This window comes from Cherax quadricarinatus, chromosome 83 (assembly GCF_038502225.1).
Source record: "Cherax quadricarinatus isolate ZL_2023a chromosome 83, ASM3850222v1, whole genome shotgun sequence".
Classification (NCBI taxonomy): Eukaryota; Metazoa; Arthropoda; class Malacostraca; order Decapoda; family Parastacidae; genus Cherax; species Cherax quadricarinatus.
The window spans coordinates 18,227,342-18,240,232 of NC_091374.1; the positions used below are offsets into that span (position 1 = coordinate 18,227,342).

Below are 12,891 nucleotides of genomic sequence, written 5' to 3' on the forward strand. Positions count from 1 at the left end.
AGAAATTAGATGCTTATAATTTTACCATCAATTTAGCCAAATGCAAATTTGGACAAGCAGTGATTAAGTATTTGGGCTTCAATATAGGTCAGGGGACGGTGGCACCTATCAGTGCAAAAGTGAGAGCCATTGCAGACTTTCCTATACCAAGACACAGAAAAGGGGTGCAGAGATTTTTGAGAATGGCTGGGTATTATAGACGATTCTGCCCTAACTTTTCACACATAGCCGCCCCCCTTTTCACGCTAACTAGTTCTAAAATTAAATTTGCTTGGTCTGAGGAATGTAATATGGCTTTTAATAGGTTAAAGCGATTATTGAACTCCTCTCCAGTATTGAAAAGCCCTGATTTTAACTTTCCCTTCCTGTTACATATAGATGCCAGCAGTTATGCTGTTGGATCAGTACTACTGCAGTCCTCCCCCTCCTTTGATATTCTACATCCGATATGTTATTATTCCTCCACCTTAAAGCCACACCAAAAGAATTATGCAACCGTAGAAAAAGAAGCTCTAGCCCTGGTTATCTCGAGCATTTTGAAGTTTACTTGGGAACATCACCTCATCAGATTACAGTATACTCAGATCACAACCCTTTGACATTCATTAATACCATGAAGGCTAAGAATGCCAGAATACAGAGGTGGGCCCTTAGAATTCAACCTTTTTCTATTAAAATCCTACACATAAAGGGCAAACATAATGTAATTGCGGATGCTTTGTCCCGCCCTTAAACCGGTTGCACCAATATGCCCCTGTTCTAACTTACGCCTAATATTTCCCTTTTTGCCTACAGTTATGTGAATGAGTGGTACTGTTTACAGTTTAGTTATGGAGGATGAAGCTTGGAGACCAGTTGCTGTGTCCTTACATTTTACTTGAGAGACAGCATTCCTGTCACCCAAGGCCAAGAGAGAACCCAATTCTGTTGAGGCAGATGTCTGTCGTCTCAACAATATCCTCCTTGAATACCTTCAGAACACATGAAGATTGTCTGGGACGAATTGGCGGTGAAATGTATATCAGTCTTGCTGTATGGGTATTTCAGTTTTTCTACTGAATCTAAAAGATTCAGGATTATTTTTGCCCTATTGTCAGTGTGACATTTGGTCGTGTGGAGGGGATGTTACACCCTTTTGTTCATTTTGTTCATTTTCTTCTTATTATCACAATGGTATACTATTACATGTTATTTTTGCTATTTCACTTAATATTATATTCAGGAGTAATTCCATTAGTAGCTAAAATGGATTTACTCGACTTTATAATATTATCTGGTCGTATTACTTAGCTTTGTATTTAGGTAGGTCATTTAATTAGTGTCAACTGCTGGTGACCTGGCCAAGCACCAGTAGGTGTTTTGAGCTGCTCAACCCCTGCTCCGACCGAGGCAAAGTGGGCTGGTAAAGCCTCACAGAGTTCAGTTCTTACCTTCCTCACCTCTTGTGAGGGAAGCTCCCTGATTCCTGGATTTAAACTTCTGGTCCCACATGAGGTTCCCTAGTGACCCTCCAGTACCTCGGACGGTATCTGACAGAAACGTCTCGGACGAAGTGTGTTGCTGTTTTGGAGACGCTGGTGATTGTCCCTAGCTCTGCTTGGAGTGAATTTAAGCAGTATTGGTTCAAAGAGGACGGTGAAAAAGTCATGGGAGACAGACTCGCCTCAAAATTCTAAGTGTAAAATATTCCTAATCTCACTTAGTATATTATGAAAGTTGAATAAGAGTGAATTATTATTGAAGTGTTACGTCTTCTGTCTCATTTGGATTGAGTTAAGTAAAGTGTTATTATGTGAAGAGAAGGTGTTATGATACTAGAGCCGTTCAGTACTATAATCGAGATAATACTGTGTATTATCTTTTAAGTGAATTTACACTTAAGTGTAAATTTCATGAGTACTCTGTTTTATGGTGCGACCTTTTTAAAGTTAATATAAAACCCTTCTATGGTTTATTAAGAAACTTAATAAAAAACCGGAAAGAAACATTGTGATTGTTTACTACCGAACCCTTGAATGATTTCATCTAGAACAGGATATTCAATCCTGTTTATTTGTTGCAAGAAAGGGCTAAACAGGCTTAAGTAGTGGCCCTGTACGCAACAATCCCTTCCCTCCTCTTCCTCTAATGACAGCTCCTCTGCTGCAGTCTGTTGATGCTCCTTTTGAAGGTCTAGAAGTTCTTCTGTGATGAGTTCAGTCCTGTGCTCCTCCACATCATCTTCAGTCACTTCTAGGGCCAGAGTCTTCCCCAGGGACACACTATCTTACACCTGTTCAGGCTTATCTTCAAAGCCTTCAAAGTCCCTGGCTTCCACAGAGTCAGGCCACAATTTCTTCCATGCTTACTGCATAGTCTTGGAAGACACATTTCCCCAGGCTTTGTCTATAAGCCTCAAGCAGGTGTGGCTATTGAAATGGTACTTCCAGAACTCCCTGAGGGTTAAATTTGCTTCTGAAGTGATTGAAAGCACCTTTCAAAAAGTGCTTTGGTGTAGAGTTTCTTGAAGTTAGAAATTACCTGCTGGTCCATGGGCTGGATGAGAGGAGTACACATGAAAACTTGTCCATTGACAACCACGAGAACGTATGAAAACCGGGACTTTTTTTCTCGAACACTTCATTCGAAAGCCAATTCATTCAACAAGTAATGCAATTGACAACTGAGGTTTGACTGTATTCTTTCTTCTTTCTTTCAACACACCGGCTGTATCCCACCGAGGTGGGGTGGCCCAAAAGGAAAAACGAAAGTTTCTCCTTTTGCATTTAGTAATATATACAGGAGAAGAGGTTACTAGCCCCTTGCTCCCGGCATTTTAGTCGCCTCTTACAACACGCATGGCTTACGGAGGAAGAATTCTGTTCCACTTCCCCATGGAGGTAAGAGGAAATAAACAAGAACAAGAACTAGAAAGAAAATAGAAGAAAACCCAAAGGGGTGTGTATGTATATGCTTGTACATGTATGTGTAGTGTGACCTAAGTGTAAGTAGAAGTAGCAAGACGTACCTGAAATCTTGCATGTGTATGAGACAAAAAAAAAAAAAAAAGACACCAGCAATCCTACCATCATGTAAAACAGTTACAGGCTTCAGTTTTACATTCACTTGGCAGGACGGTAGTACCTCCCTGGGTGGTTGCTGTCTACCAACCTACTATCATGTATATTATAATAAAACACATGCAACAATGTATGATCCAGCTGCATAAAATCAATAACTTAAACAAAATTTTCTGTTACATTAATGTTTTGTCGAAAATAAGCAAGGTCAAAATCTGCCATCACGGTTGTCGCAATGCTTTTTTGACAGTTTTAAGCTTAATTTGCAAAATAAATATGAGTCCCTATCAAAAACTGTATAAGGACACCTAAACATGAGGTTCTAGCTGTTGTTGCTCTATAACAGTAGCAAATGAAAAATGCCTGGTTTTCATTATAATATTACACAAACCATAAATCACCTTATTTTAAGGTCTGTTTTCTCCCTTCAAGGGCAAAATGCCTATCCAAAAAAACAGTTATCGTAGTTTAGCATCTTCTGTTTCTAATAAAGACTTTTTAAGAAAATTGGTTGTGCTGCTTTTTTGCTGTTGGTCTTCAGAAATTGCCTAAATTCACCTTGACGTTTGTGAGGACATTTTAAGGTACCATTAGCACAGGAAGTAAAAACATTTGGAGTCTGATATTTTAGGATTATATTGATGTCCACTTGAGTAACTGGCTATAATAAATTTTTTTTTTTTCTAACATGTCAGCCGTTTCAAACCAAGGCAGCTCAACCCAGAAAGAAAGAAAAAACTTTAATCATCATTCAACCCTTTCATCACTCATACATAATCAGTGTCTTTGCATAGGCACTCAGATGCGACAGTTTAGATATCCCTCCAAACTGCCAATATCCCAAACCCTTCCTGGATTCAAGTTCAGCTAACTGGTTTCCCAAAATCCCTTTACAAAAGATTACCCTGACTGAAGGCTGAGGGACTGATTACCTCAAACTCCTGTTCTTCACCATTCTCCTTTGTATGGACTGATGAAGCCACTGTGTGGTGAAACGTTTCCTCATTAAAGACACCCAAGTGTTGCACATGTGTCTAATTTATCAATCTGAACATTGTTGATTGTGTGCTGTGGGTTAGTGAAATTTTCACCTGCCTCCACTCTGAGGGCCATAGCATTACCACTATTGCATATTATGAATTAAAAGTTTCCCAAAGTTAGTTTGATATACATGACGACCATCATTTAAAATTTTATCGATATTGGAGATGGTCATATGGGGATGATTTTCCAAACTGGTCCACTTGACATGGAATGACTCATCTTTCATGTCTACTGAAGAGTCTCCTATACTTTTCAACTCATTTACTGCTTCAAGAACCTTTGCAGCCTTAGTTTTACCAATATCACAACCATTTGAGGGCATACTCTGACAGTGTTTGTGAAGTTGTATATATGTGTTTGGCAACTGTGGTACCTATGTTAACTGATGAATGTCATTGACTTGTAGGATCCATCAGAACTGTTGTGGTCTTCTTTCATAGTAATACAGTAACAACACAGACATCAATATCATCACTGATAACTTTGGTACTCTGATATCTATGAGTTTCCAGTGATACCACTTGGTGAGGAAGGATTACTCATTTCCTCAAGTATGGTCTTCAAGTCATGCCTTTTGTTAACTAATGCATAGCGTATCTCGCTAAATCCTTAGCCTGAACTCATATTTAGAATTGATTAATGATTTTTTTTTTTCAGAATAAGGTTTTTATCTACCGAGGTCTGGAATATGAACAGATTGGGGCATTTACGCAGAGAATTCAGACAGAGTTCCCTCAGGCCAAGATGTTGTCTCATAACACTCCTCCTGATGATACAATACGATCATCTGATGCCCAGTACATTCAGGTAAGGTTGTTAGACTTATTTTAACAAGCCAGCCATTTCCCACTGAGGCAGGGTGACCCAAAAAGAAAGAACTCTGAAATATCTGAAAATATTAGCTTCTTGCATACTTCCTCCCTCCAATGTGATATCCAAATTTTCTTCATTAAAATTGTTTGATGCCCTTATCACCTTATTCTTATCTATGTTCACTTTCAACTTTCTACTTTTACACACCCTCCCAAACTCCTCCACCACCCTTTGCAACTTTTCTTTAGAATCCCCCAAAAGCACAGTATCATCAGCAACAGTAACTGTGTCAACTCCCATTTTGTATTTGATTCCCCATAATTTAATCCCTCCCCTCTCCCGAACACCCTAGCATTTACTTCTTTTACAACCTCATCTATAAATATGTTAAACAACCATGGTGACATTACACATCTCTGTCAAAGACCTATTTTTACTGGGAAGTAATCTCCCTCTCTCCTACACACCCTAACCTGAGCCTCACTATCCTCATAAAAAAAACTACAGCATTTAGTAATATACTACGTATTCCATACACTTGCAACATCTGCCACATTGCTCCTCTGTCCGCTCTTTTATATGTCTTTTCTAAATCCATAAATGCAATGAAAACTTAACTACTTTCATCTGAATACCGTTCACATATATGCTTCAATGTAAACACTTGATATACACATCCCTTACCCATTCTAAAGCCTCCTTGCTCATCCGCAATGCTGCTCTTTGTCTTACCTCTTATTCTTTTAATAATAACCCTACCGTACACTTTACCTGGTATACTCGGTAAACTTGTTCCTCTATAATTTTTACAATCTCCCCCTTCCCTTTATATTAAGGAACTATACATGCTCTCTGCGAATCCCTATGTACTCTCTTTCATAAATTTAGTAAACAAAAATACCAACCCCTCCAACACTATATCCCCTCCTGCTTTTAACATTTCTGTCATAATCCCATCAGTTCCAGCTACTTTACCCCCTTTCATTCTACATAATGCCTCATGCACCTCCCCCACACTCACATCCTGCTCTTCTTCACCCCTAAAAGACTTGTCCTCAGGAAATATAAACAAATTAAAACTTTTTTTTTTTTTTCAACAAGTCGGCCCTCTCCCACCGAGGCAGGGTGACCCAAAAAGAATGAAAATCCCCAAAAAGAAAATACTTTCATCATCATTCAACACTTTCACCTCACTCACACATAATCACTGTTTTTGCAGAGGTGCTCAGAACACAACAGTTTAGAAGCATATACGTATAAAGATACACAACATATCCCTCCAAACTGCTAATATCCCAAAACCCCTCCTTTAGAGTGCAGGCATTGTACTTCCCATTTCCAGGACTCAAGTCCAGCTATATAAAAATAACCGGTTTCCCTGAATCCCTTCACTAAATATTACCCTGCTCACACTCCAACAGATCGTCAGGTCCCAAATACCATTCGTCTCCATTCACTCCTATCGAACACGCTCATGCACGGCTGCTGTTTACATAATTTTCATTTGAGAATTTTTAATGGATATTGCATTAATTTTTGGCAAGAAAGATGTAAAAAAAATAAAAAAAATGATATGTATTAAAATATATGGCATTTTGTTTATTTTGTTATTGGTTAAGAAAACTGACATGCAGATGAATAAGTTGCATTTGCAACACTTCGATATTTTTATTGTGGAACTGTTCCTCCAGTACAGTCTGGAGAAAAATAGTGAAAGATGTTGAGGAATTTAGGTAACAAGTCCATCAGTGTAGAGATGATATGTTCTTCCTATCAGCCTTCATGAAAGTACAACATATGGACAAGGAAGGGGCTTATATACTGGAATCAGGTAAGGTGAAGAATTTAGAGGTACCATCTCTGGTGGGCAGAGTCCTCTAGTGGAAGTAGGTCAAGTAATAGGTTAGGCAGATGTAGAAGAATTTTCTGTACCAAAATTCCATGATATTGCTGTGTCAGACAGGTATTATAATAGTAATGGTTTAGAAACCAATATACAGATTAAAAGAGGTGTACAACACTGGTATCTTTATTGTGGAAACATTGCCACAATAAAGATGTCCAAGTGTTGCACAAGATACCTTGGTCATCATGGTGTTTTAATATGCATGTTTGTTAATATGCAGACTGTACCTTTTTTTTTTTTTCCAACATGGCAGCCATCTCCCACCAAGGCAGGGTGACCCAAAAAAGAACATTTTCACCATCATTCACCTAATCACTGTCTTTGCAGAGGCACTCAGATATGACAGTTTAGATGTCACTCCAAACAGCCAATATCCCAGACCTCTCCTTTAAAGTGCAGGCATTGTTCTTCCCACCTCCAGGACTCAAGTCTGACTAACCAGTTTCCCCTGAATCCTTTCACGAAATATTACCCTGGTTACATTCCAACAACTGATGAAGTCCCAAAAACCATTCATCTCCATTCACTCCTGTCTAACATGTTCACACATGCCTGCTGTATGTCCAAGCCCCTTGCAGACAAAACCTCTTTCACCCCCTACATTATTACATTAACAGTCCACCTGTCTATCTGTTGATATGTTTGTTTCTAGTTAATGTCTTATCAGCCAGAAGTGTGATTTTGTTCATACAAAATATAAATATATATCTCAACTGGATGAAGTATCACATAGCTGATTCAGATCCCTGCATCAAAACTCAGTCACATCCTTATGTTAAATTTAAAATCTCTTTATAAATAGTCAATCTGACTTCTTGCTTTAGTAACCCTAGCTTCTTAATATACTTTTAACCCATTGTTGTTCTAGGGCCCCATTTGGGGCCCACATGTGGAATGTCCAAGGCCCAATCTGGGTACTTGAAATTGTTAATACAGTGGACCCCCGCATACCGGACGCATTGCATAACGTACAATCCGCATACCGGATGCTTTGATCGCTAAAATTTTGCCTCGCATGCCGCCCAAAAACCCGCTCACCGCCCTTCGTCCGAGACGCGTCCAATGTGCGGCCTGAGCCAGCCTCATATGTTCCGCCGGTGGCATTGTTTACCAGCCAGCCTCCGCGGTAACATCCAAGCATACAATCGGAATATTTCGTATTATTACAGTGTTTTCGGTGCTTTATCTGGAAAATAAGTGACCATGGGCCCCAAGAAAGCTTCTAGTTCCAACCCTACAGCAATAAGGGTTAGAATTCCAATAGAGATGAAGAAAGAGATCATTGATAAGTATGAAAGTGGAGTGCGTATCGCCGACCTGGTCAGGTTGTACAAGAAACCCAAATCAACCATCTCTACTATTGTGGGCAACAGAAAGGCAATCAAGGAAGCTGTTCTTGCCAAAGGTTTAACTGTGTTTTCGAAACAGAGATAGCAAGTGATGGAAGATGTTGAGAGACTCTTATTGGTGTGGATAAATGAAAAACAGCTAGCAGGAGATAGCGTTTCTCAAGCGATCATAAGCGAAAAGGCTAGGAAGTTGCATGAGGATTTAATTAAAAAAAGGCCTGCAACTAGTGATGATGTGAGTGAATTTAAGGCCAGCAAAGGTTGGTTTGAGAGATTTAAGAAGCGTAGTGGCATACATAGTGTGATAAGGCATGGTGAGGCTGCCAGTTCGGACCACAAAGCGGCTGAAAAATATGTGCAGGAATTCAAGGAGTGCATAGACAGTGAAGGACTGAAACCTGAACAAGTGTTTAATTGTGATGAAACAGGCCTGTTTTGGAAGAAAATGCCAAGCAGGACCTACATTACTCAGGAGGAAAAGGCACTCCCAGGACATAAGCCTATGAAAGACAGGCTTACTTTGTTGATGTGTTCCAATGCTACTGGTGATTGCAAACTGAAGCCTTTATTAGTGTATCACACTGAAACTCCCAGACCGTTCAGGCAAAAGAATGTCCTCAAGGAAAATTTGTGTGTGCTGTGGAGGGCAAACAGTAAGGCATGGGTCACTAGGGACTTTTTCTATGACTGGTTACACCATGCATTTGCCCCCAATGTGAAAGATTACCTAACTGAAAAGAAATTAGAACTTAAGTGCCTCCTGGTGTTAGACAATGCCCCTGGTCATCCTACAGACGTGGCAGAGTGACTTTATGGGGACATGAAATTCATTAAGGTGAAGTTTTTGCCTCCTAATACCACTCCTCTCCTGCAGCCCATGGACCAGCAGGTTATTGCAAACTTCAAAAAACTGTACACAAAAGCTCTGTTTGAAAGGTGCTTTGTAGTGACCTCAGAAACTCAACTGACTCTAAGAGACTTTTGGAGAGATCACTTTAATATCCTCACTTGTATAAACCTTATAGGTAAGGCTTGGGAGGGAGTGACTAAGAAGACCTTGAACTCTGCTTGGAAGAAACTGTGGCCAGAATGTGTAGACAAAAGGGATTTTGAAGGGTTTGAGGCTAACCCTGAGAGGAGTATGCCAGTTGAGGAATCAGTTGTGGCATTGGGGAAGTCCTTGGGGTTGGAGGTTAGTGGGGAGGATGTGGAAGAGTTGGTGGAGGAGGACAATGAAGAACTAACCACTGATGAGCTGATAGATCAACTTCAACAGCAAGAGGCCAGACCTGAGGAAACTGGTTCAAAGGAGGGGAGAGAGAAATTGAAGGAATTGCCTACGACAAAGATTAAGGAAATCTGTGCAATGTGGCTGAAAGTGCAAACCTTTATGGATGAAAATCACCCTCACACAGCTATTGCAAGCCGTGCTGGTGACTATTACACTGACAATGTTGTGAAACACTTTAGGGAAGTCATAAAGGAACGAGAGGTACAGGCCACTATGGACAGATATGTTGTGCGAAAGAAGTCCAGTGACTCTGAAGCTGGTCCTAGTGGCATTAAAAGAAGAAGGGAAGTAACCCCAGAAAAGGACTCGACACCTCAAGTCTTAATGGAAGGGGATTCCCCTTCTAAACACTAACACACTCTCTCCCCTCCTCCCATCCCATCAATCATCACCAGATCTTCAATAAAAGTAAGTGTCATGTAATTGTGCATGCCTTTTTCAGTTTGTGTGTATTAAAATTAACATTTCATGTGGTAAATTTTTTTTTTTCATACTTTTGGGTGTCTTGCATGGATTAATTTGATTTCCATTATTTCTTATGGGGAAAATTCATTCGCATACCGAACATTTCGCATAACAGCCAGCCCTCTTGCACGGATTAAGGTCGCTATGCGGGGGTCCACTGTATTCCATCTAGCCAATAGGAAAACTCATTACCAAAATCATGTAACAAACCAGAGAGCTCTGTTTTCCTTCCAAGGGCAGTATGGAGTTGAGATGGGAAGCATTGTAGTTCTAGACTTGGGAGGGGGTGGTTCTCTATCACTTGTTAGTAGAAATAATGACTGTTCTTGCTTTAAAAAAATCGTGAAAAGCTGTAAAAGTCTGAGTAAGTCACAAGAGTAAAAATGTGTTAGTAAAGACAATCTTTGAATATATTGGTAGTTTATTTTTTGACCTTGGTCTATTTGCAGATTTGTGCTGTGAAAACTTTAACTGAGCCCAATCCAATGTTTGATGGAGTGGAAGTTGATGAAAGAATTTTAAAATACTATTCCAACAACCATGTCCGACGCTTTGTTTATGACAGACCAACATACCGTGGCCCTGCTGATAAAGATAATGAGTTTAAGGTAAGGAGCTGTTTGCCTTTGAATGATTCTTATATGAAATTAAAAAATTTGTATATTCATGTCTTAATACAGTAGAGATGTAGTGCTGCATTTATGATAAACTTGTGTAGCCAATATTATGAATGAAGAATCAATTGATATGGGTGGCTGTGGTAAAAGAGCAAATCTTTATATACAGACTATATCTGTAAATGAAAGATTGCTCTGCACATATTATCTTTTAACCATACATGTATGCAAGTCTTACCATCCCACGCTATGGATGGAAGAAATCAAAGCATTCTCATAAATTAGAAATAAGATATGAATAACATTTTGCTCGTTTTCCTGGGTCATTCTCACTGTCTGGGACGGGTGAAAATATTCTGACTTCCACATGAATAAATTAGTGCACAGATTTAAACTTTTTTTTTTTCTCAACAAATCGGCCGTCTCCCACCGAGGCAGGGTGACCCAAAAAGAAAGAAAATCCCCAAAAAGAAAAAACTTTCATCATGCAACACTTTCACCTCACTCACACATAATCACTGTTTTTGCAGAGGTGCCCAGAATACAACACTTTAGAAGTATATATGTATAAAAATACAAAATATATCCCTCCAAACTGCCAATATCTCAAACCCCTCCTTTAGAGTGCAGGCATTGTACTTCCCATTTCCAGGACTCAAGTCCGGTTATATAAAATAACCGGTTTCCCTGAATCCCTTCACTAAATATTACCCTGCTCACACTCCAACAGCTCGTCAGGTCCCAAATACCATTTGTCTCCATTCACTCCTATCTAACATGCTCACGCACGCTTGCTGGAAGTCCAAACCCCTCGCCCACAACTCCTCCTTTATCCCCTCCCTCCAACCTTTTCAAGGACGACCCCTACCCCGCCTTCCTTCCCCTACAGATTTATACGCTCTCCATGTCATTCTACTTCAATCCATTCTCTCTAAATGACCAAACCACCTCAACAAACTCTCTTCAGCCCTCTGACTAATACTTTTATTAACTCCACACCTTCTAATTTCCACACTTCGAATTTTCTGCACAATATTTACACCACACATTGTCCTTAGTCAGGACATCTCCACTGCCTCCAACCGCTTCCTCGCTGCAGCATTTACAACCCAAGCTTCACACCCATATAAGAGTGTTGGTACTACTATACTTTCATACATTCCTTTCTTCGCCTCCATAGATAACATTTTTTGCCTCCACATATACACCTACCATCCGACTTACGACCAAGCTTGGTTCTGACCAACCGGTCGTAAATCAAAATGGACGTAAGTTGAACCTTTGAAAATTGCCGACATACTGGGTAGGGCATAATGTCAAACCTTTCCTATATAAACTACATACCTACATATTACTGCAATGTAATGTACAATAATTATTTCATTCTTTTTTCCATAATTTACTTCTATTGCTATATTTTAATTATTTATGTGCTGTATATAATGTATACATGGTAGTGAACTGTATTGTAAATTTTACATCACATACAGTATCACATGTTACTGTTATCTTTATGTATTGTCGACACAGTGAATGGGAGAATACCACTGGTAGTGTCATCCAGCCAGAATGTAGTACAACCTATACCCTAAGTATACAGAAACAACTATGGAACATGTGTACTACGTATCTCCCTGGCCGGGTGAGTGGTTGGCTGACTGGCTGACTGAATGTGGCTCTCTCTCTCTGTATCTCTCTCTCTATCTCTCTCTGTATCTCTCTCTCTCTGTATCTCTCTCTCTCTATCTCTCTCTGTATCTTTTTTTTTTTTTTCCAGGGTTTGACAAGGTTAAGGATCCCTAGCTTTATTGACAAGCTATTTACAGGTTAAGGATTCCTAACTTTATTGGCAAGCTAAGAGCTGTTACCTACATCAGCTCATTTGAAAGCATTTTTATTGTTATGAGACATACAAGTAGGGAACAGGATGAAGTTGGAGCCATCTGTGGGCCAGTATTTTCATTTGATCAACTGACTTTATCTTGTTGACATCATTATGCTGTACGAATGTGTTCCATACTCGAGTCATCCTGGGTATGTACGATCTCAGATGGAGTGATGTTCTGGAGAAGGGTACAGCCAGAGTGAAGTTTCTGCTTTCTGCCCGTCTTGTGGCATAAAAGCTTGTTTCACGCTGTCCTCGAAGTGGATCCAAGTGTGGTATTTTGACAATATTGGCCTTGTACATAACAGTAAGGCCACCCACATCCCTCCTATGTTGAAGGCTCTGCTGAAATGACAGATCTATCCAGGATGGGTCCAGGCGAGAGATGAGACGTCTTGCTCTGTTCTCTGCTCTGTCAAGCAGTTGCAGATGAGAGGGGGGCAGGCAAACCAAGAAAGTGGA

At 39.9% G+C, this 12,891-nt stretch overlaps 1 protein-coding gene across 4 annotated transcripts in view; it reads left to right on the top strand.

Annotated features, from left to right (window-relative positions):
- spg (dedicator of cytokinesis spg) overlaps positions 1-12,891 on the top strand; it is a 312,850-nt gene that overhangs the window by 201,358 nt on the left and 98,601 nt on the right. For all 4 annotated transcript variants that reach the window (XM_070102877.1, XM_070102878.1, XM_070102879.1 and 1 more), the window contains 2 exons: positions 4,761-4,910; positions 10,377-10,535. In XM_070102877.1, the coding sequence (XP_069958978.1) occupies positions 4,761-4,910; positions 10,377-10,535 (309 nt within the window). The remainder of the gene's footprint in view (positions 1-4,760; positions 4,911-10,376; positions 10,536-12,891) is intronic.